The sequence below is a fragment of the Mustela lutreola genome, chromosome 2, assembly GCF_030435805.1.
Source record: "Mustela lutreola isolate mMusLut2 chromosome 2, mMusLut2.pri, whole genome shotgun sequence".
In the NCBI taxonomy this organism is placed as follows: domain Eukaryota; kingdom Metazoa; phylum Chordata; class Mammalia; order Carnivora; family Mustelidae; genus Mustela; species Mustela lutreola.
In genome coordinates this window covers 106,012,382-106,036,185 of record NC_081291.1, presented here as the reverse complement: position 1 = coordinate 106,036,185, position 23,804 = coordinate 106,012,382, and the positions used below count along the sequence as shown (strand labels likewise).

The 23,804-nt window shown below is 36.9% G+C and overlaps 2 protein-coding genes across 10 annotated transcripts in view; both read left to right on the top strand.

Moving 5' to 3' along the window:
• FYTTD1 (forty-two-three domain containing 1) overlaps positions 1 to 8,825 on the top strand; it is a 36,028-nt gene extending 27,203 nt beyond the window's left edge. The window contains exon 9 of the mRNA XM_059162977.1: positions 2,266 to 8,825. Within this exon, the coding sequence (XP_059018960.1) occupies positions 2,266 to 2,364 (99 nt within the window). The 3' untranslated portion in view covers positions 2,365 to 8,825. The remainder of the gene's footprint in view (positions 1 to 2,265) is intronic.
• A 395-nt stretch (positions 8,826 to 9,220) lies between these two features.
• The window catches only part of LRCH3 (leucine rich repeats and calponin homology domain containing 3), a 118,503-nt gene continuing 103,919 nt past the window's right edge, over positions 9,221 to 23,804 (top strand). For 2 of the 9 annotated variants that reach the window (XM_059162966.1, XM_059162960.1), the window contains exon 1: positions 9,225 to 9,688. In XM_059162966.1, coding sequence (XP_059018949.1) covers positions 9,295 to 9,688 — 394 coding nt within the window. In that variant the 5' untranslated portion in view covers positions 9,225 to 9,294. Of the gene's footprint in view, positions 9,689 to 23,804 lie in introns of all 9 variants that reach the window. The other 7 variants (XM_059162969.1, XM_059162967.1, XM_059162962.1 and 4 more) reach the window with 6 other exon arrangements.

The following is a 23,804-nucleotide window of genomic DNA, read 5'->3' as shown; positions in this document are numbered from 1 at the left end:
ATGTTTCATCCATAGGGTATGATCTTTTTATTACTGAATAATGTTCCATCATATGGATATACTGTATTTAATTTTTCATTCATCAGTTGATAGACACTTGGGCTATTTCCATTCTGTGGCTGTTGTGAATAATGGTCATCTGCACATTGATGTACATGTCTTTTTTTTTTTTTTAAGATTTTATTTCTTTATTTGACAGAGATCACAAGTAGTCAGAGAGGCAGGCAGAGAGAGAGAGAAGCAGGCTCCCTGCTGAGCAGAGAGCCCAATGTGTGGGGCTCCATCCCAGGACCTTGGGATCATGACCCAAGCCGAAGGCAGAGGCTTTAACCCACTGAGCCACCCAGGTGCCCCGTACATGTCTTTTGTATGAGTAGGTGTTTCCATTTCCCCTGGATAAAAACCTACCAGCAGAATTCCTAGATCCTATCATCTATGAACTGCCAGACTTGTTTTCCAATTTGGCTGCACTGTTTACATTCCTTCCAGCATGTATGAGAGTTCTAAATTTCTCCACATCCTCATCTACACTTGTTGTTGCCTGTCATTTGATTATTCCAAGTGCTTGTAGGTGGTGTGTCTCACTGTGGTTTTGACAGTTTTTATATTACATTCTACTTTGTGTCTTGTGATTCTTGCTAAAATTCACTTAACTACTTCAGCAGTTTTGTGGATTCCTTAGGATTTTCTTTGTAAACAATCATGTCATCCTTCAAATTCCTTCTCAATCTTTAAACCTTTTCTTTTTCTTCTTTATTGTGATGGCTAGAACCTTCTGTACAGTGTCGAATAGAAGTGGTGAGAGCATGGTATGCTTGCCTTGTCCCCAGGCATGAGGAGAAAGCATGAAGTATTTCACCATTGTGTATGATGTTAGCAGTGGGTTTTTAGTAGATTCTCTTTATCAGGTTGAGGGAGTTCCCTTTATTCATAATTGACTGAGAATTTTTATCATGAATGGATGTTGGATTTTGTCAAATGCTTTTTTTATTTTTGTATCCATTGATGAGTGTGGAATTGAAATAGGGAGTATGGACAGAAGTTTGACCAAGTTTGTTTTACTTTTTATTTTATTTTGTCATGGTTACATGATGACATAGGGGCGCCTGGGTGGCTCAGTTGGTGAAGTGACTGCCTTCGGCTTGGGTCATGATCCCAGGGTCCTGGGACTGAGCCCTGTGTTGGGCTCCCTGCTAAGCAGGGAGCCCACTTCTCCCTCTCCCTCTGCCTGCTACTCTGCCTGCTTGCGCACTCTCTCTCTGTCGTTTAAATAAATAAAATTTAAAAATATGTATATATACATACATATTTTAAAAAAAAGAAACGGTGACATATAATTTGGTTGTTAATCAAAAACCAGATGTTGATTTGAATTTCTGTGAGGAACTCACAGAAATTCAAAAACTCATAGAAATTCAAGAAAGTATGTTTCAGGGATGCCTGGGTGGCTCAGTCAGTTAAGCTTCTGCCTTTGGTTAAGGTCATGATCCCAGGGTCCTTGGATCAAGTCCCACACCTTGCTCAGCAGGGAGCCTGCTTCTCCCTCTTCCTGCTGCTCCCCCTGCTAGTGTGCACACTTGCACTTTTTCTCTCCCTCTCTCTTCTCTGACAAAATCTTTAAAAAAAAATAGGTTTCAGGGCACCTGGATGGCTAAGTGGGTTAAGCCTCTGCTTTCAGCTCGGGTCATGATCTCAGGGTCCTGGGATTGAGCCCTACATCAGGCTCTATGTTCGGCAGGGAGCCTGCTTCCCCCACTCTCTCTCTGCCTGCCTCTCTGCCTACTTGTGGTCTTTCTCTCTCTTTGTCAAACAAAAAAATTAAAAAAAAAAATAGGTTTCAAATATTCACAAGTAGATTTTGTCTTTTATCAGAGACATCACTAGAATTTGTGGCAATGTTTGTAGAGCCTAAAAACAATTCATATAGAGAAACTCTTGGATTTATGACTTTTGGGCATTATGGTAATGAGTTTTATGTAGTGTATAATGTAGGCATTTATAGGGGTTAGGAGGTAGAGATTGTGAGTCAGATCACTAGGTTGAAATTCTGGAGCTGCAAGTAGGCAAGTTAACTAACTTCTCCGAACCTCACTAAATTCACCTATTTCATATATGTGATTTTTGTTAGAGTTAAATGAGTTTGTATGCATAAATATTTAGGAAATGTTAGTTGTTGCTTTGAATTACCATTATGATCACATTATTGTTCTTAAGCAAATACGGCTAATAGTCAAGTTGTTAATTTTTTTATTTTGTTTTCTCTAGACAGGGATGACTTTGAATGAGCGATTTGGGATCCTGAAGGAACAAAGAGCTACTCTCACATTCAACAAAGGAGGAAGCCGTTTTGTAACTGTGGGATAGATCCATGTCAAAGGGACTTTTGAGTGATGCCTCTGTTTTAAAAGTTGAATTGCTTGAAGAGTTCATCACAAAAATTCAAGAAACTTTATTTCAAAATATTCACAAGGCTAAATAACTCTTATTTTTATTTTTGAAGTGTGTTTTGTTTTTTTTTTAAACATGTATAAATAACTCCCTGAAAGAGTAACAGGGAATATACGTATCTGTTCTTAAGATTTCATGGTCCAGACAGAACAATTCTCTGTTTGACTTCTTTGGTTCCTCATGAAGCAGAAAGAACACAGAATGATAGAAATTAATTATTTTTATGATAGTGGTATTTAGGATCTCATCACTTTTGTTCATTTTTTACACTTTGCCATGGTAAATCTTGGTCTTCAGAGATATGAGTAGGTCCCTTTGTTTCTGTCACCTATCCTTTAATAGTGTTGATGTAATAAGTGCAGTTGACTTTTCTTCATTAGATATATTAAAAAAAAATCACTAGAATTCCAGTTTTGAGTTTTAAGATTTTGGGGAATATCTGGAATTTGGGTTCTTTTCAGATGACATTAGGTTAATCCTCCAGAGTTGTTAATTTTTAATACTGAACTTCTAACAAGAAATGTGACTCTAGGCATTAGTCTTTGTTTAAACTGTTGATATTTAAAGGCTATAAATAAATGTGTGTTTACAAAATTACCTTGGAAGAGAAGGTCCAATGTAAAAACCTGAAAATTGTGTTTAGAAAATGAAGAAAACAGGAGGAAGTAGCAGGTTGAGGACAGAGAACTGAGGTGAAAAACTTCAAAACCCAGGACACAGATATACTGTTTGAATTTAATGTAGCCTTGCATCTAGTGTCCATGAAGAATTCTTCGAACAATATTTAGAAGAATTAAAATTACCAAAATGGATTGATTCCCTTAGATACTTTGATGGTTAAAATCAATAGCCATAAAGTCCTAGACTTATTCAAAAAAGTTAAATTTCATAAGCCTTTTAAGCTTGCTAATGACACAGTATGCAGTTTCAAAATAAAAAACACTTGTATATGTCGCAAAGAAAAATATCGGAAATGGTAATAGAGTTACATTGTAACCTTGTTTTATACCTTTCTTGTATGTATAAAGTTTAGGCATTTATGGTGAGAGGGTTTTTTTTTTTCTCTCCCACACACTAGAGGAGTGGGAGGAATTAATCTGTTGTGCCAAGCTAGGCTGAAAGTCCTCAGATGGTTGTATACTATAAGTTACAGTATAATGCCAAAATGCAGTAACACGGTCCAGCTACAAGTCCAGTCATTTTGAAGCTTAACCTTTTGTTTTGCTATAATGTTAAAACCTCTAAGTATAGGTGTTAGTTTCCTTGGAGTGTATTGGTGTTGATTTTCCCTATAGAACAAAACAAAACATTAAGTCATCACTCTTGCCTGCCTTGCATTGCATATTAGATGTCACTGTTTTCTCTCATGCTCCTTGGGTTACTTTGGTTTATGCTAGCCACGGAAAAGTATCACCTAACAGTTTCATGCTTATACCAAAGAATTAAATCTGATCCTTAATACCTGGTATTTTGCCAGTTAAGTCTACTGATAAGGGATTATTGGAAGCCAGTCACACAATTTGAAAATAAACTCTAGTCTCCTTAGGCCAAGGACTCGTTGCAAAACATTTTTGCAAGTACAGATGCTTAGATTTCATCCATTAACAGTCCATCTTATTTTAGACTGGTTTAGAATTACTGATAGCTTATTTTAAAGCAAAGGAAAAACAACTGAGCACAGATTTGCTGTCTTTAGAACAGTTCATGAAAATATGGTATAAAGATGCTTTCTTTTTTTTTTTATTTTAAATACTGTACAGAGCTATTATTAATGCCATTTTTCTTGAAAACCTTACAAATTGTCCCAAATACTGACATTAATTGCATCAAACAACAGTGTCTTTGGTATATTAAACTTTTGCTCTTTGTGCATCTCTAATTTCATTTTCATTTTAAATATGAAATTTTGCCTTTGTTATAACTAAATTAAAATTCTTGAGTGCTAACATTGTATATAAACAAAAGAATATGGTTTATTGGAGGAAAATTTCCTTTCTTGGGATGTGGTTGTAGTCATCCTTTTTCAGTTCTTAAATTTTTTTTTAAACAGGACAACTTAAAATTTCCTTTGCATCAAGGTGTATGCAAAACATTGATGCAGTGCATCACAAAATGAAAGTTTGTATTTAATGAGGAGATGCTTTACACTGTACTTTATGGTGTTTTTTGGAAAAGTTACAAATTTAGATCTATTCTGAAGCTGTTCATTTTTAACAAATAAAATCTTACAGGTCTCACATTTATTCTTAGCTATAAAGATCGAGTTGTGATTTTTAGATTGTTCTGTGTTACAAAGAACTTTGTAGTGATTATATTTATAATTTTGGGGGCTTGAAAAACTACCAGTTAAATTGTTAAGTCAGTCTAGACTTCTATTCTGACTGCCTTTTGACCATTTCATCTGTAAGCTCCAAACAGGAAGCCAGGAGGAGTTTAAAATAAAGAATGAAATTTACTTAGAATGCAGAATTTCAGGCTAGATGAACCTTTCAAGATCGTCCATTTCAACTTCTCGGTCTGTATCTTAGCCAAGTGAGACTCAGCTTTTCAAGACTTACATGTGGCAGAGTCACTTTTTGAGCTCAGGTCTTTTAATTCTCATGTCATAATAAACTGCTTCTGTGACTTGAACATCCAAAGAAAGTAGTGGAATGATGTTTGGTTGTCAGATACCTAAGAAATGGTAATAGCCGTGCTTTAGCATTTGTAGCATGACAAGTAAATCTACTCTACCATAATTTTTGAGACTTAATTATTTTGGTATTAAAGTTATGTAAATGTCTTAGAAAAGGCCAGTGTTCCTAATTAGACATTACATATTTTTTTCTAATAGGCATAAATTTCACAATTTAAATTACAAACACATCATAAAATACTTTTAAGTATGAAGAAATTTGTAGGCTGCATTGCCCAATGATAATTTTTTGTTCAATTAAATATGTTTTACTGTCAGCTTTATAATTCACACAGTATACACAGGATAACTTTTAATTTAATTTAATTTTTTAAAAATATTTTAATCACCTAGTACTCATCATGACAAGTGCCCTCCTTAATCCCCATCACCTATTTCACCCATCCCTCACCTGTGGTAACCATTTCTTTATAGTAAAGGAGTCTGTTTCTTGTTTTTTCTCTTTTCCCTTTGCTCCTTTGTTCTGTTTCTTAATGTGTCTAGATTTACTACTTTAAAGAGGTAAAAAAAAAAAAAAATAGCTGACTTTGGACTACAAAGGAAAACCATACATTCTGAATACAGGCAGTTATCAGGGCAGAAAATGATTTCTTCATTTCTGATTTTTGAAGTTTCATCAGAATTATTGTTCTGTTGTCACTGTATATAAAAGGAGATTTAAGCTTCCTTTTAAAGACAGTTCTTACATAGATCAATTTGAAGCTATTCCTTTTTAAAAGTGAGAACAATAAACCCCAAGCATTTATAACAGGAATTTTATACTATTGTGGGCCATTGAATAGGGATTTAAAGATTTTCTTATAAATGGTTGACTTCTTAACACCTCTTTTTACCTGCTTTATGTTACTTCTATCTATTACCAAAAAGCTTGGTGAAACCAGGAAGTAATACCATGCTGGAGCTGGAAATCCCTTGTTCTGAGTTGTATTTTGGATGAGGTTTACTGATGTTTAAAGATGAATAGGAAATTATTTCCCTAGTGTGTATGTGTCTGATTTCTACTATTTCCACTTCCCTTTAATGAGAAGAAAATCATACTATCTAAATTTTCTTATATAAAGTTTTAAAAAATCAGTTATTAGCACTGCTTATTTAAAGAGTCAGAAAGGGATTTATAAAATGTATTCATCAAGCCAGTTTCTGTGCTTTACATTTGAAGAGGGTAAGATTGGTCAAGATTTTAATCCCACTGCTTTGAGTTTATAAAAATGGAGTCTTAAAGGAGTGACCACAACATACATCTAGTGAGTAGGAAGGGGAAAAGTCTGTTTCTGCATGAGGTAGTGAGATACAAAACTGGAAAACTCTTGAGATTAGAGTGAAACTATTGCCCCTGGTATTCATTCAATGAGTTAACTTTCAGATAATCAGGAAGTTCTCTGTATCAATTCCTAACATTCATTAACCCTCACTGCCTATATTTTTCAGCTCCTGCTTCCAAACCACAGAGCAGCTGTAGAATAAGTTAGAGGCCCCTGTAGCACTTTTGCTTTTAGCCTTTTTGCAACTGTTTCTCATCACCTTAATTCATCACTAGACACTTTGGTGAAATCCTCATAGTGATTCCTCCTGTATCTTATTCTCACAAGATGATCTTCTCACTTATTTTCTGGGGAAGACTGAAGGAGTAGGATGAGAATTCCCTCATAATCTACCTTTGTAGGTAACTGAAATCCTTATAAGTCTTAAAAATTAACATCTTGATTACTTTTCTTCCAGCCTTTCTTTACCTAGGACTTGTTCTCGTGATATATAGAGCATCTTCATTTCTCTTCCTACCCACAGACTTTTCTTTTGGATTTCAAATACCTATAGGTTTATCTACCCTGTTCTAAAAAATTTTTTTTTCTCTCTAACCAAGCTGCCATTTTCATAGTAATATATAACCTCTGCTGTATTAGTACCTAACTCATCTGTGTCTGCTTCCATTCATCCTTAGCTCCTATTAAAATACTCAGCTCTGGAGTATGGAAGGTAATTACAGACTTTAATGTATTAATGACCTTAAAATCCAGTTTAATAGGCAAAGTAATGTCAGTCTATAAACTTGGTCAGAAGTTTAGAGACCAGGATTAGCATGGATGTTGCAGTTATGAGATACATGTGTAGGTAGGTAGGAAAATGAGGCCATATTATGGAGAACTTGCTAGAAGAATTTAGTGTAAATGTAGAATGTAATAGGTAATCAAATTCAGATGACAGTGGTACATTTTATAAATATCTGATAACTTTAGCATTGTAGCATTTAATATGGAATATATGATGGTGCTTTAGTCACTGTAGTTGAAACATTTCCCGAGATTGAAATATTTCTTTAAAAAAAATACAAAATGAGCTCCTGTTCTTTAATACCTTAAAATCTTTCTAAGAAGAACAAAACATTTAGAAAGATCAGAATATCAACAACAAAAAAATCATACATTGGATTTGTTTTGAGCTGACACATCACTTGCCATTGTAGTAACCCATACTCATATTATGACATTGATAATAGTCATGCAACTTGCTGCTGAAGAACCTGGAATGCAGTATTAAGAGTTCATAGAACAACTCTCTGAGCAACTGTTACTAACCCAACTTTGTTCTCTAAAATTAAATGTTTTTGCAATCTCTTCCGTCTAGTAGTTGGGGGAAGTGCTAATCAAAGTTTCATTGAAGAGTTGGGCTTTGAATGATAGGTAGGCTGTCCAACTCTATTTTCTTTTGCTGGCTCATGAAATTTTTGGCTTTGGCCCTAAATGTTCTCCACATGGACCATTATAAATCATACCTGTGTGTGTTCATGTTGATACTTCTCCCAATCTGGAATATTGCTCTTACCTTGCCTATTTCATAGTCCTTCAGATTTAGTTCAAAAGCATTCATCCATGATAGATTCCTTTTCTCTGAATTCTGATAGCTTAACCCCACTACCTCTACTTAGCCTTTTGTTTTGTCTTATTCTCTAATTGGTATATTTGTTTGATGATTAGATTGTAATCTCCTAGGGAAAGGCCCCTGACAGCCTCTTTTATTTCCCATAAATACTAGTTGGTTGATTGTAGGGGAATTCACATCATGTAGCAGGAATGGCTTATCCCCAATTTACATATGAAGAGGCACTGGGAATTTACAGATGAGGAATCCCTCAGAGTAAGTCATGTAACTAGTATTAGTGGTAGAATTTCAGCCCAGGTCCATCTAACTTTTCTGTCTGCTATACCATAGAACCTCCCTGTGTGCAGATAGATATTAACTGTTGCTGTTTTTCTCTGAATTCTGATAGCTTAACCCCACTACCTTTACTTAGCCTTTTGTTTTGTCTTACTCTCAAATTGGTATATTTGTCTGATTATTAGATTGTAATCTCCTAGGGAAAGGGTCAGCCTCTTTTATTTCCCATAAATACTAGTTAATTCATTGTAGGGGAATTTACATCATGTAGCAGGAATGGCTTAAATGTGTGAAAGAATATGCTAGAGACTGGTTGCAATGTAAATGAGACCTAACTGGTTTAAAGTGAAGTTTCCAGTTTTTCAGTTAACAGTGATTTTTTTTTTTTTTTATCATTTCTTCCATTCTAATTCCCACGTGTAGATTATAGTCATATTTTCTTTTCCTCGGTTTTGGTTCCAGACAAATTTAGACATGAATGCTGTTCATCCTGATTTGTTCAACAATAAAATCTCGCCTAAAGGACAAATACTATTTAAAATGTTTGTTTTGTTTTTGTTTTTTTTTTTTAAAGGGAGGGAGTACCCAAAACATTTATATAACCCTTTCAATGAGGATCATGAGTTTGGTAGCCAGGTTAGCACTTACTTTTACCTCTGACAATAATAGTTAATAAATCCACGTCTCAATCTAGATCACTTGGCGTGTAGAATGACAGCAGTTGGGAAAACGTTTTATATGTCGCGTCCCAGGGTTCCCTCTCAATGCGTATGTTTCTGGTGGCAGCAGTGTTGAGAAGCTTTAATTTAATGTTTAACCCTCCCGTATTGCGGGAGGAAGGCAGAGAAGTTTCTGTGAGGAGCGTTTTCTAAAAGATATTTTCGTAGAGGCATGGTAAAAATGCTACGGGGAGTCTAGAGGAGGGGGCTGCTCCAGATATGTGAGTTCCGCTTTAATTTCCCTTGAAAACCTCGATGTAGGCGGAGGCAAGCGCCTGGATGTGCGGAGGGGCGCTGCAAGCCCTGCCCATCAAGAGAACCGTCCGGGGTCTGTCTGCCCCTTTCCCCGCCCACCCATCAGTTCTGGCAGCGCATGCGCTGAGCCGGGGGCTCGAGAGTTGTCGGCTGGAAATGGCGGCCGCGGGCTTGGTTGCTGTGGCCACGGCTCCAGAGTATTCTGGCCCAGTAGCATCGGGAGGTAACCTCTCCGGTGTTAATTGTGGCCCAAGCTCCGGGACAGGCCCTGGTCCTGGCCCGGGTTCGTGGAGCCGCTCCCTCGATCGAGCGCTGGAGGAGGCGGCAGTGACCGGGGTGCTGAGTCTGAGCGGCCGGAAACTGAGGGAGTTTCCCCGGGGAGCGGCCAACCACGACCTGACGGACACCACCCGGGCGGGTGAGTGGGGCATGGGGCATCCCTGCCGACGTGGGTCCCGGGGCGCGGCGGGAGGCGCCCCCAGACGGTGGCAGGACTCGGAGATAGTTAGAGCAACCGGTGCCATAGCGCCTGCTTGGGACCCGGGTAACGGGGCGAAGCCGACTGCCCCAACCCGGCCAGCCCCCCCGGGCCTGCGGGCCAGACCCCGAGCCTGGGGCGAGGCGGCAGACTGCAGCATCTCTCGGGGAAGAGGACCGTAGGGATAGAGGACTACTGTTTTATTCTCCTGGAAAATTAACTTCTGCCGCTGCTTAAGGTGGACCCTTGCCCCGCCCCGGTTTCTGCAGGCCTTTCAGATTTGGGATTGTTATCTCTCTTAATAGAGCAGAGCAGCGTTGGTCACTGCGTTGTCGGGGAAGCATTGATCTGAGCACTGACGTTTCTTTGAGAGTTGTTTTTAATGTGAACCCTAGGCTGTAACTTTTCTTTCTCTACCTTTATCTAGTTGGCTTAGGAGAGTTGTGAAAATAACTTCAGACTCCCATTACTTTTCTACCTCCTCACGCCTCCCAGAAAAGTTGAGGGAAGAAAAGACACATATTGTTTACCGTATCTGTATTTAATGCTTTTAAAAATAAACATTATTTTGTTTTTTACATGGTTTGAACACAGGAAGGGTAATAAGGAATTGGGTATTATTTGGTTTTCTTAGTTGTAGAGAACAATGTCTGGTGACTGAGGCATTCAACGTAATGTTTTTCTTGTGTTTAAAATATAGCTTCCTTAGGGAGTAGATTAAAAACCGAGTCTATTCATGTTTAACACAAAGGAGGGGAAAAATCCCTTATACAGGTTTGTATAGTATGATGTATTTAAGTATTTGGTTTTGATTTAGTGGTTTTTTGATATAGTGAAAGAATGTGTAGTACTTTATGTCTTACATTTATTCCATTTTACTTTATTTTAGAAATTTAAAATTTAGAGAAAATTTAATATAAATTTAAATAAAATTTAAAATAAAATTTTAAAATTTATTTTAAAATTTGATTCAATAATTTTCTTTGTGCACTCGTTAAAGATTGAGGAGTATTACATATGATTTACTCGTGTTAAAAAAAAGATAAATGGAACCGTTAAACTACTTCAAGAAACTTCTTTCTAGAGAAATTTTCACTCTAGTGTAAAGTGGAAAAATTAAATGTCTAATTATTTAATCTCTTTCTGGAAACAGTTGTGCTGAAGATATTTTGTATTTTTAGAGAATGTTACAGAAATTAAACTTTCTTGCTAAGGTAAATATGAACAGCCATGTGCCTTTTGCATATGTTCTGATAGACAACATCTAAAATTGTCAGTCATCCCCAGATTTCCTGATTCTATTCAGGAGATGGTTATATGGCATATGATTATTCAGGAGATGGGTAATATAGTGATTTTATATTGGTGTGAGTCATTTCAGTATCACTATATTAAGCCTGAAGCTAAAGAACAAGTTGATTACAGGAGTTTATCTGGTTCATTATCTCACCTGCTTTTTTTTTTTTTTAATATTTTTATTTATTTATTTGACAGAGAGAGATCACAAGTAGGCAGAGAGGTAGGCAGAGGGAGAGGAGGAAGCAGGCTCCCTGCTGAGCAGAGAGCCCCATATGTGGGGCTCTATCCCAGGACTCTGAGATCATGACCTGAGCCGAAGGCAGAGGCTCAACCCACTGAGCCACCCAGGTGCCCCATCTCACCTGCTTTTAAAGAGTTCTAGGACTAACATGTTTTGCTTTGAAGAAATATATTTTATTAAAAAAGAAAACCCAGAGCTATTTATGTAGAAAAATAACTAATCCCAATAAATTTTTCCCTTACTGTGCTCTGAATTATTATTTTTTTAATTTTAATTTTTATTTATTTGAGAGAGAGCAAAAGAGAGAGAGAGCATGAGAGGGGAAAGGTCAGAGGGAGAAGCAGGTTCCTCGCTAAGCAGGGAGCCAGATTCGAGACTGGATCCTGGGACTCCAGAATCATGACCTGAGCAGAAGGCAGTTGTTTAACCAACTGAGCTACTCAGGTGCCCCGAATTATTTTATTTTTAAAATTTTTTATTTTTTATTTTTGGAGAGGGAGAGGGAGAGAGAACATCTTAAGCAGGGTCCACACCCAGTATGGAGCTGACAGGCTTGATCTCAACAACCCTGAGATCATGACCTGAGCCAAAATCAAGAATTGGTTGCTTAACTGACTGCGTCTCCCAGGCGCCCCTTAAATGTTTTTTTTTTTTTTTTTTTAAATTTTATTTATTTATCAGAGAGAGAGAGGGGGAGAGAGCAAGCACAGGCAGACAGAATGGCAGGCAGAGGCAGAGGGAGAAGCAAGCTCCCTGCCGAGCAAGGAGCCCGATGTGGGACTCGATCCCAGGACCCGAGCCGAAGGCAGCTGCTTAACCAACTGAGCCACCCAGGCGTCCCAAGAATTGGTTGCTTAACTGACTGCGTCTCCCAGGCGCCCCTTAAATGTTTTAATATTAAATAATCTCTACACCCAATATGGCCTTAACTCACAACCTTAAGATTGAGTCACGTGCGATTGAGCCAGTCAGGTGTCCCTTTGAATTATTTTAAGCAGATAATTTAATGTGGATATCATCATTTATTGAGTATACACTGTTTGCTCTTCATTGTTAGGTGTTTTAAAATACATTGCCTTGTTAAATGCTCAAAATAACCAATGGACTAAGCATTATTATCCCCAATTTACATATGAAGAGGCACTCAGAATTTACAGATGAGGAATCCCCTCAGAGTAAGTCTTGTAACTAGTATTAGTGGTAGAATTTCAGCCCAGATCCATCTAACTCTTTTCTGTCTCCTGTACCATATAGCCTCCCTGTGTGCAGGTAGATATTACTGTTGCTGTTAGGGTTTGGAGATGTTAGATCATTTGCTGGAAGACCTGTAGTTAAAGGCCAGGAGAGGCAGTATTAGCCAGGATTTGATCCTAGTGTGAAGTAACTCCAAAACCATAGTGTACCTGTAGTATTAGGTACTTTGATGAATTCAGATATAACTTATGTTAGCTAAAATATTTTGTTTACATTATTTAAAATTTAAAACCAGGAAAATTATTTGAATATTCTATCTATATATAAATATATAGATATATATATAGGTAGATACAGGCATAGGTAAATATTATAATATCTAGTATTAATATTGATAGTATAATACCTATAATTATAATATATATTTATATATAATGTATGTATCTGATATATATGTATAATATATAGAGATACAGATATATATCAAAGTTGCCATGCATTCTGTTCTCTCATAATGTATAGACTGTATCTGGTAGGCCTGCTGTCCTTCAAGAGTTTACGTTCTAAGAAAACAGCATATATTAGCCATACCATTTATAACTTTACATGATTAGAATTCATCAGGAACATTTTCTTGAGGTTTTTCACTCTTGTTTGTTAAAAAAAAATAGCTCTTTAGGGAAAGGGAAATATTTATTTGGGAATAGGTAACTTGATCCAGTGGATAAGGAAAATCTTGGAGATCACCGAAGATTTTTTAGGGCAGAAGGGATGTAGCTTAGATTTGGATAGGCAGGAATAAGAAGGAAAGCCATTGCAGGCAGTGGTGGACAACATGCAAAATAAATCCTGGAGTATATGGCACATAAGTTAATTTTGCCAGTCCATTATGCATTCCCCTTTCATTTGATAACAATACTCCAGTTTTCCTAGGAAATCACCCCTCTCAGTTTTATGGGTGCCCTGCCTTAACACAAAGGTGTGCACATGACTGAGGTAGGCCTCACCAGTCAATGAAGGCCATCCTTCTGGCCATAGTGATTGTTCAGAGATGGGCACATTTCCAGTCACTGCACATGTCTGTTAATTGTGAATGTTTTATTGAAACTATTGAGAAAGAGGCATGCTTTGGACTCTGCAGTTGCTGAGAGAATACAGTGTAAGCCTGGAACTTAGAAGGCAGAGCCAAAAGATGGAAAGAATGAGACCAAGTTCTGATGATAATGTTTGAATCTTTGGATTAATAGTCAGGCCTTAAGTTAATGCTGTCCTTGAGCTTTCAAATTATGCTAACTAATAAATTCCCTTTTCTGCTTAATTTGAGCAGAATTTTTTGATACAAAATCAAGAGTCCTGACTGATACTGTGAGACTGCTCTTGATAATATTGTGGTCAGGCCAGTTTGGTCAGAAAAAATGGTTGGATTTGAGAGTATATGGGCTATCTTCTGTATGTGTGGAAGCTAAATTGAGGATAGGTTTATTGGGATTGAGATAGGGAGACTAATCAATATTCATTCATTGAACAGACATTTGCTAAGGAATTTGGCAGGTGCAGATATACAAAAAAGAACAACACTTTCTGCCCTCAGTGAACTCAAGGGATCTAATGAAGGAATATGTAAATAAGTGTAAAAATTATGTGACTCGTCTAGTAACAGCAAAACTTTTATGTGTAAGGCATTGTACTAGCTAATATAAAGGAAAAATAAGAAGAGGCTTTAACTTATAAGAATTAAGAAACCTAGTAATCTAGTTGGGTGGCTGCAATAATAATTAAATCTTTGAAGGAATGAAAAATAGAGATCATATTGGAAAATGAAAATATACAAACGCTGATTGAATTTATTTTTTTTAATGGCAGAATGCACCAAAAATGACTGAGTTGTTAAATCTGGAGAACTAGGAAGATGGTGATGCTATTGATAATAATAGCTAATATTTATTGAGCTGTTAGCATATTTCAGGTGTTGTTCTAAGCTGTATATATAAAATGTGCACATACAACAACAATATGAGTTGTAAGTACTATTTTAAACCCCATTTTACATAAAAAAATGGAGACTTGACATTAATTTGATCAAAGTTACACAGCTAATAAGTGACAAAACTGGAATTCATATTCAGATACATCTAATCCTAAAACTTGGTTTTTGATCACTAAGCCATACTGACAAAGAAGTTTGCTACACAGAATTTCTTTGATTTGTTTGACACCTTTAAAGGGGTTGGTAGCATATCTAGTTAATTCTGTGCAATGAATAGAAATGTACATCTGGAGCTTTTTTAAAAAAAATCTTTAAGTAAATTCTTTGCCCAATGTGGGGCTTGAACTAATAACCCCAAGAAAGTCACATGCTCTACCGAAGGAGCCAACCAGGTGCCCCTAAATCTGAAGTCCTGGCTACCCCATTTATTTCAGAGACTCCTAATGAAGAGTTATGAGATTCTTGGAGAAGGAGTGTGGAGAATGGAAAAGTTGGTCACTCTTAAGTCATGGGATACACCAGCATTTAAAAAGGGAAGAAATAGAATCTGCCTGAGAAAAGAAACCCAGAAATAAAGTGCCATAACTAGACCTTCACTAGAATTCAAAGACTCCTAAAGCTGAAGGAACCATAATAACCATTTAAGTTATTTTACAAACGAGAAGTTTGTAAAAGTTTGTAAAGTTTGTATCTCAGAGGTTAAATGATGTTTTTAAGATTATATAGTGACATGGTATTTCATGGTATTTCATGATATTTCACAGAAGGCAAAAAGTGGTCATTGTTGAAGCTGTGAAAAATCTCTTCGGAGTAGAAGACAGAAAACAAGAAATTAAGGACTCAGTTTTGGGGAGCAGCCTGTAGTGGAAGGCAGGAGGGAGAGACTAAGATTACACCACAAAAGAAAACAAATTTTAGATGTAGTGGGCGAGCCAAGATAATGCAGTGTTACTAACGCCACAAGAATTGAGACTTTTAAGAAATGGATGCTTATTTCCTAGGTAACGAAGAATGAGGATTGTTAAAAGACAATTTAATTTTTCAGGAAGCAGCCTATAATTTTTCAAGGTGGTAATCTGTAAAATTATGGTATCATTAGTTTTTGAAATATGCACTGAAGTATAGGTCTTTTTCTTTTTAAAAAAAAAAAAAAAGATTTTATTTATTTATTTGACAGAGATCACAAGTAGGCAGAGAGCAGGCAGAGAGAGAGGGGAAAGCAGGCTCCCTGCTGAGCAGAGACCCCCCCCACCCCCACCCCAAGGCGGTCATGGAATCATGACCTGAGCCGAAGGCAGAGGCTTTAACCCACTGAGCCACCAAGGCACCCCTGGAGTGTAGGTCTTAAGTGGAAATCATATTGCTCTTGGATTCTTACATATATCTTTATTGACCACAATATGTACTGTGAACTTTTCTGGAGTAATGCTATTCAGTTGGGTAGCTACTACCTATAGGTGGTTATTAAAATTAAAGTTAAAAATTTAGGGGTGCCTGAGTGGCTCAGTCAGTTAAGTGTCTGCCTTCAGTGCAGGTCATGTTGAGCCCCACCAACATCAGGCTCCTTGCTCAGCGGGGAGTCTCCTCCCTCTCGCTCTGCCTGCTGTTCCCTGCCCTTGGGCCCTTTATGTCTCTCTCTCTGTCGAATAGATAGCTAAAATCTTTTAAAAAAGGGGGGGTTAAAAATTTAAATTTGGTTCCTCTGTCACACTAGCCACATTTCAAGTGCTTAGTAGCCACATGTATCATTGGACACAGCACATTAGACAGATCCACTTCCTGTCATATTGGACAGCACAGACAGTAGAACCTTTTCATCATTACAGAAAGTTATATTGGACAGTGATGTCGGGGCACTGCTTTGACGAGAATTGAAATTTGTTTTCTGTATCATTTATTTTCTAATCATATTTCTTTTGGCAAAGTTTTTCTATATCCACAAAGACAGTAAGACATCCTGGTGTGTAGAGCTAAAAACACTGTGCAGTAATGATGAGAAGGCAGAGGCAAAGAGAGGAGGTTGTAGCAAATGGCATCAAATCATACTTACATGATACTTGAGAGCATCTCAATGTTGGGGGATATATAATTTTTTCTTTCAGAAATAAGATCTTGTTCATGGAGACTGCCATTTTTAAACATGTCATTTTTGTTAATAGCGGCATTAATATATATTTGACACATTTGCCACCCACTGAGCATTAGTTGTTCAAATCGGAAGAATATTCTAAAAGCCTCAGAAATGAAGAAAGAATAGAAAAGAGTAAAACTAATTTTATTTGATTAATGAGACTGGTTCAGTTTAGTAGACTTTAAAAATCATTTCTGATTTTACAGGTTTTACATGTTCATTGTGATATGAAAAGTTTTAAATAGGACATTAAAGATCATTTGTAATTCCACTTACCAGAGATGAATTTAGTAGTGAACACTGGTTGGAATGCTGCCAAACATTTTCCTCATAAATGTACGCATTCTTGAGCATCAGACTCTTAGTCTCAGCTCTATTCATGATCTCCAGGGTCGTGGGGTTGAGCCCTGCATTAGGGCTTTGCCCTCGGCAAGGGGGTGCTCAGCTTATCCCTCTTCATTCCCCTCTGCCCTTTCCCCTGCTTGTGCTCACTCTTTCTGTCTAGAATAAATAAATAAAATCTTTTTAAAAGATGTATATGCATTGTTACTTTTTAAATTATAAAAATGGGATCACAAAAGGCTCTTTTATCATCTATATACTTTTTTACTATATGAGATACAATACCAGAAAATAGAGACCTGTAACATAATTTTTATTTTTAAGATTATTTATTTGTTTGAGAGAGGGAGCATGTGCACACACACAGGAGCAGAGGGATGGACAGAGAGAGAGAGAGAGAGAACAGATCTTGAGCAGACTCTGCCCTGAGCTCCCTGAGTGTGGAGCGGACAGGGCTAGATCTTGGCCCTGGGATCATGACCTGAGCCAAAACTAAGAGTCCCTCACTTAACTGATGGAGCCACCCAGGTGCCCCCAGTACATAATTTTTAATGGTAGTACACTGTATGATATGCTGTCTTTTAATTTATCCTCTTGATGCACATTGTGATTATTTTTTCATGTAACCTTTGTTACATGTGGTATTCCTGAGAACATCCTAGTAGGTATATATTTGCATACTTGTCTAATTATTTCTTCAGGATAAATTCCTAGAAATGGAATTGATTGGCTAAAAGGTATGCACAATTTAGGTTTTCTGAAAAATACACATTGTAAAATTGTCCTTCTAGGATTGTTCAGCTTTGATTTGTATCAACAATGCATGAGTTGTCTTTACTTTGCACCCGCTGATCTTCTCATTCCTTTTGTTCTGTTTCATTCTGATAGATGAGAGATGATAGCTCTTCATTCTGTACTCAGTGCATCTTGAGGAGTGTAGTTTTTTCTACAAGAAGAAAATAAATTCAGGGAGAAAAGATTTACTTTTTCTGTTTCTACCTTGTGTCATAGAACCAGCTGGTAGCAAAGAATTAGGAGCTCTTTGTGTTTATGTATAACTATATATTAATTTAACTCTTATAATTGTAATACATGTTTACTGTAGAAAATCTGATAAAACAATACACAAGGTAGAGAAAGGGAAAAAAGAGAATGGTACTACTGTATGGATAACCACTGTGGACATTTTGACATATTCTTCTAGGCTTTTGTTTGTTTCTTCTTGTAGGGTTTTTTTTTTTTTTTTTTTTAATGCATGTACATATATATATTGAAGAAGATGGTATCAGCTTTTTGTAGTTTATTTTTTTTCCATCTTATAGCATATTAGAAATACTGTGTCATATCTGTTAACATTTTCTTATTAATAGCTGTGGCGAATTTAATTAAATCTTTGTACTTAGCCAGACCCTTTTTATTGGGCATTTAGGCTATTTCAGATTTTTCATTATTATAAATAACACTATGAACATTTTAAAATATAATTCTTTGCTTATATCTCTTATTATTTCCTTTGGGTTAATTCCTAGAAGTGGAATTGTTTTAACAAATTATATGTAACCTTAAAAACTTAAGCAGTTTACAAACAAATTCAAAAGCAGAAATAGTGTTATTTCTCATAGAAATAGTGTTACATATTGTATGTAGCCTGGATAGGTTTATAGGTCACACACAAAAACCTAGTATTTTTTTCCTAAACATGAAAGTTGGCTTAACTCACATTTCAAACTTGTTTATACCTAATAGCGATGGTCTCCCACGTATCTCTCTCTGTATAAAGATGGGAGTACTTCTAACCTCAGAGAAGGTCTGGGGTGCAGAGCTTGAAATTGCCTCACTAGGGACCTTGAAATTTGAAGTCTTAGAATTTTCTTAAGAATTCCACTCTAGGGGTGCCTGGGTGGCTCAGTGGGTTCAGCTCAGGTCATGGTTCCAGGGTCCTGGGATCTAGGGTTGGGCTCTCTGCTCAGCGGGGAGCCTGCTCTTCCCTCCGCCCCCCCCACCTCCCTGTCTCTCTGCCTACTTGGAGCTCTGTCTATCAAATAAATAAATAAATAACTTTTGAAGAATTCTACTCTATATTTTTCCTCCTTCCTTCCTTCCTCTTTCCCTCTCCCCCTCTCTTTCTTTCTTTCTGGATTTTATTTATTTATTTATTTGACAGAGAGAGAGAGAGAGAGAGCAAGAGAAGGAGCACAAGCAGAGGGAGTGGGAGAGGATGATGTGGGGCTTGATCCCAGTATCCTGGGATCATGACCTGAGCCAAAGGAAGATGCTTAACAAATGAGCCACCCAGGTGCCCCTCCACTCTATATTTTCATGCTTGTTTTAATGACAAATCTATGGCTTCAAATTACCAGCCATTAGGATAAACCAAACCTAGTAAGTTTCTGTGTTTATTTTGTTGCCTTTCTGTAACACTGCCTCCCTTGCCAATTCATATCCCAGTTTCAGAAGCATGGATATAATATTATATATACTATTATTCTTTGTAACAAAGTTGCTATGAAAATATGTGTATTGAATTGGAATGTGGGATACAGAATACTTCTCAGAAAATAACATTCATATCCCTCTTACAACTTAACCTCCATTTGAAATGAGAAATCCTATAGCTCTAATATATTCTCATCCACATGCTTCTTCCTTTCTCTTCTGCCTGACAAGCAGCACAATTCTATATTATACCAACACAGTAGGGAAGACTGAGGGAACACCTGGTGTCCAAGTTGATTACTCGTGGAACTCTTGGTTTCTGCTTAGGTTGTGATCTCAGGGTCACAAGATTGAGCCCTGCATGGAGCTCTGTCCTCAGCATGGAGTCTGCTTGAGATTCCTTTCCCTCTTTTTCCCCTTCATCCCCTTCCCCTGCTCATGCACTTGTGCTCCTTCTCTCTGAAATAAATAAATAAATAAATACTTAAAAAAAAAAAAAAACCCAATAGGGAAGGCTGAGGTAAAAAGACCTGTTATTTATCAATGCACACACGTATACAGGCATGTGCGCTTTATATAGTTAGGCAGAGACCATGGGGAAATCACGGCTGTTAGGTATAAAGGCACCTGAAATAAGACTAGAATTTGTTTCAGGGGGAAATCTGGACTCAATTGTATTGGCATTTTTTAGAAATATGAAGGGTGAATTTTAAGATGGCACCTTCAGATGGGTTCAGAAGATTTGTCTTGGATCACCACTAAATCAATGTTAAGACTAGAGGAATGGCAATAATATTGGGGTCAAGGATTTCCTAGGCTCCATTTCTTTTTACTATGGTTGTATTTATGGGCTGGACGGTTAATGTGAAGCATAAGGAATAACATGGAGGACATTAGGTGAAGGAAAGGAAAACTGAATTGGGAAAACCAGAGGCGGAGATGAAGCATGAGAGACTGTGGACTCTGAGAAACAAACTGAGGGTTTTGGAAGGGCCGGGGGCCAGGGTAGAGGGATGGGTGAGCCTGGTGGTAGTTATTACAGAGGGCACATATTGCATGGAGCACTGGGTGTGGTACATAAACAATGTATCTTGGAATACTGAAAAAAATAAAATTAAGATGTTAAAAAAAAATAAGTAAGCCATAGATTTGAGGGTTTATTTCTGGGATCTCTATTCTGTTTCATTGGTCTATGTGTCTGTTTTTGTGCCAATACCATACTGTCTTGATGATTACAGCTTTGTAATAAGGCTTGAAGTCCAGAATTGTGATGCCAGCTTTGTTTTTCTGTTTCCTTTGCCTATTTTTAATCAGATTATTTGTTTTTTCGGTGTTGAGTTGTATAATTTCTTTAAATATTTTGGATGTTAACCCCTTATCAGATATATTGTTTGTGAATATTTTCCATTCAATAGGTTGCCTTTTTATTTTGTTGGTGGTTTCCTTGGCTGTGCAAAATCTTTTTATTTTGGTGTAGTCCTTGTAGTTGATTTTTGGTTTTATTTCCCTTGTCTGAGGAGACATCCATAAATATGTTGGTAAGGCCAAATGTCCAGGAGATTACTGCCTATGTTTTCTTTTAGGAGTTTTGTACTTTCAGGTCTTAAACAAGTTGGGGGAAATCAGAGGGGGAGTCAAATCATGAGAGACTGTGGACTCTGAGAAACAAACTGAGGCTTTTGGAGGGGGGAGGGGTAGGGGATTGGGTGAGCCTGATGATGGGTATTAAGGAGGGCATGTATTGCATGGAGCACTGGGTGTGGTGCATAAACAATGAATTTTGGAACACTGAAAAAAAATTAAAGTGAAAAAAAGGCATTTCATCCATTTTGAGTTTATTTTTGTGTATGGTATAAGAAAGTGGTCCAGTTTCCCTAGCGCCATTTATTGAAGAGACTTTTTTCCCACTGTATAGTCTTTCTTCCTTTTTCATAGATTAATCAACCATTAAAGTGTAAGGGCTTTCCGACCTATTCCATTGATTTCTGCGTCTGTTCTTGTGCCAGTACCATGCTGTTTTTATTACTGTAGCTTTCTAGTGTATCTTTTAATCTGGGATTGTGAGAATGTCAGCTTTGTTCTTCTCTAAAGATTGCTTTGGCTAGTTGGGGTCTTTTCTGGTTCCATACAAATTTTGGGATTATTTATTCTATTTCTATGAAAAATACTATTGGTTTTTTTTATAGGGATTGCATTGAATCTGTACATCGCTTTGAATAGTATGGTCATTTTAACAATATTAATTCTTCCAATCCATGAGCATAGTATATCTTTCCATTTGTTAATGTCATCTTCAATTTCTTTCATCAATGTGTTGTAGTTTTCAGAGAATGGGTCTTTCACCTCCTTGCTTAAATTTATTCTTAGGTATTTTATTATTTTTGGTGCAATTATAAATAGGATTTTCTTAATTTCTCTTTCAGGTATAGAAACTAAACAGATTTTTGTATATTAATTTTGTATTCTGAAACTACTGAATTCATTTATTCTAATAGGTCTTTGTAGAGTTTTTAGGGTTTTCTGTACATAAGTATCATGTCATCTGCAAATAGTTTTACTTCTTCCTTACCAATATGGATGCCTTTTTTTGTTTTGTTTTGTTAATCTCCATGCCCATTATGTGGCTTAGACTCATCACCCCAATATCAAGAGTCACATGCTGTAGCAACTGAGCCAGCCAGGAGCCCCCAGCATGTAATTTTTCATGGTATTCTTTTATAGTCCTTTAAATTTTTGTGGTGCTGTTTGTATTTCTACTTTTCTCATTTCTGATTTTATTTGAGTCCTCTCTCTTTCTTTTCCTGATTAAGTCTGGCTAAAAATTTATAAGTTTTGTTTATTGTTTCAAAGAACTAGCTCTTAGTTTCATTGTTTGTTTTTGCGTTTTTAGTCTCTATTTCATTTATTTTCACTCTAATCTTAATTATTTCCCCACTTCTACTAATTTTGGGTTTCGTTCTTCTTTTTTCTAGTTCCTATAGGTGTAAGGTTAGACTGGAATTTTTCTTGTTAATTGAGGTACTTCTCTCTTGTAACTTCCCCCTATAACGGCTTTTGCTGCATCATAAAGATTTTGGACCATCATTATGTTTCCATTTTTGTTTTTCTCCATGTATTTTTTTAAATTTTCTCTATTTTTTAAATTTTCTCTATTTCCAGTAATTTTTCTAAAAGTGCAAGACCCGGGCGCCTGGGTGGCTCAGTGGGTTAAGCCGCTGCCTTCGGCTCAGGTCATGATCTCAGGGTCCTGGGATCGAGTCCCGCATCAGGCTCTCTGCTCAGCAACGAGCCCGAGCCTGCTTCCCTCTCTCTCTCTCTGCCTGCCTCTCAGTGTACTTGTGATTTCTCTCTGTCAAATAAATAAATAAAATCTTTAAAAAAAAAATAAAAATAAATAAAAGTGCAAGACCCATCATTTTGCAGCATTGGGCACTTTAGTATAGAATAAATACTTGAAAGACTGATTTGTTTTAATGGAAGTGTCACTGAAAAACTTTGTTGACAAAATCAAATTACATGAGACGTAAACTGTTAAAATTGAGCATTAATGGTTACTTAGCGTTCTTAGTTATAAGGAACAGAAATCAACTGTGGTCGTGAGTAGCCTACCAAATCTGTGGAAGGATTGGGGAACCAAGCTGGAAGAATAGGTAGCCAGAAATAATACCCAAAATCATATGGCAGAAGTTGCCCTTGGAAGATACCACCAGCAGTGGTATCTTAACTGCGATAGTCCCCAGCTACTATGATAGACCCCTCAGTTTGCATCACCAACACCAGGGATAATGGACAGACACCACACACCAGCACTGGAACTTTTGCTGCCACTGCCTCTGGATACTGGGATGTATTATTACTATTCTTCTTTCAATTCAAAATTGGGGAAGGATGTGTCTGTTTGGGGTAACCTAGGTTATATAGCCATATCTCTAGGCCCAAGAGAGGCTGAGAAAGCAACTATACTGTGTGGCTGATTTCAGCTTCTGTTGAGGAAAGAACTCTATTTGATAAAGTCTTGCTTGGATTGCCCAAACATAATAATAATGTTTAGAATCTGGGTAGCCTTAAAAAATGGCATGTGTCTACTACAAGTTGTATTTACTACTAAAATCAAGTAACCAAGTAAGCCTTTAATAGAGTATATAATTATTATAATGAACACTAAACAAGCTTTAAATGATAAGCAGTTTACTGACTGTAATTATAATGATTTATTCTATAGCCAGACTTTATTTCTTGGTCCAACTGGAAGAGGAGGAAAGATTTAATAATTAGATTTTTTTCTAGGAGTACCTTCAGTTTTTCTTTTCTTTTTTAATTTGGAGAGTATCTTGACTATCTTTTTAGCCTGCATTAACTTGGGGAGACAAAAGATGAACAATGTTGCTTAGCTCTTATCCTTACAGATGTCTGCAGTGTCCCTAAT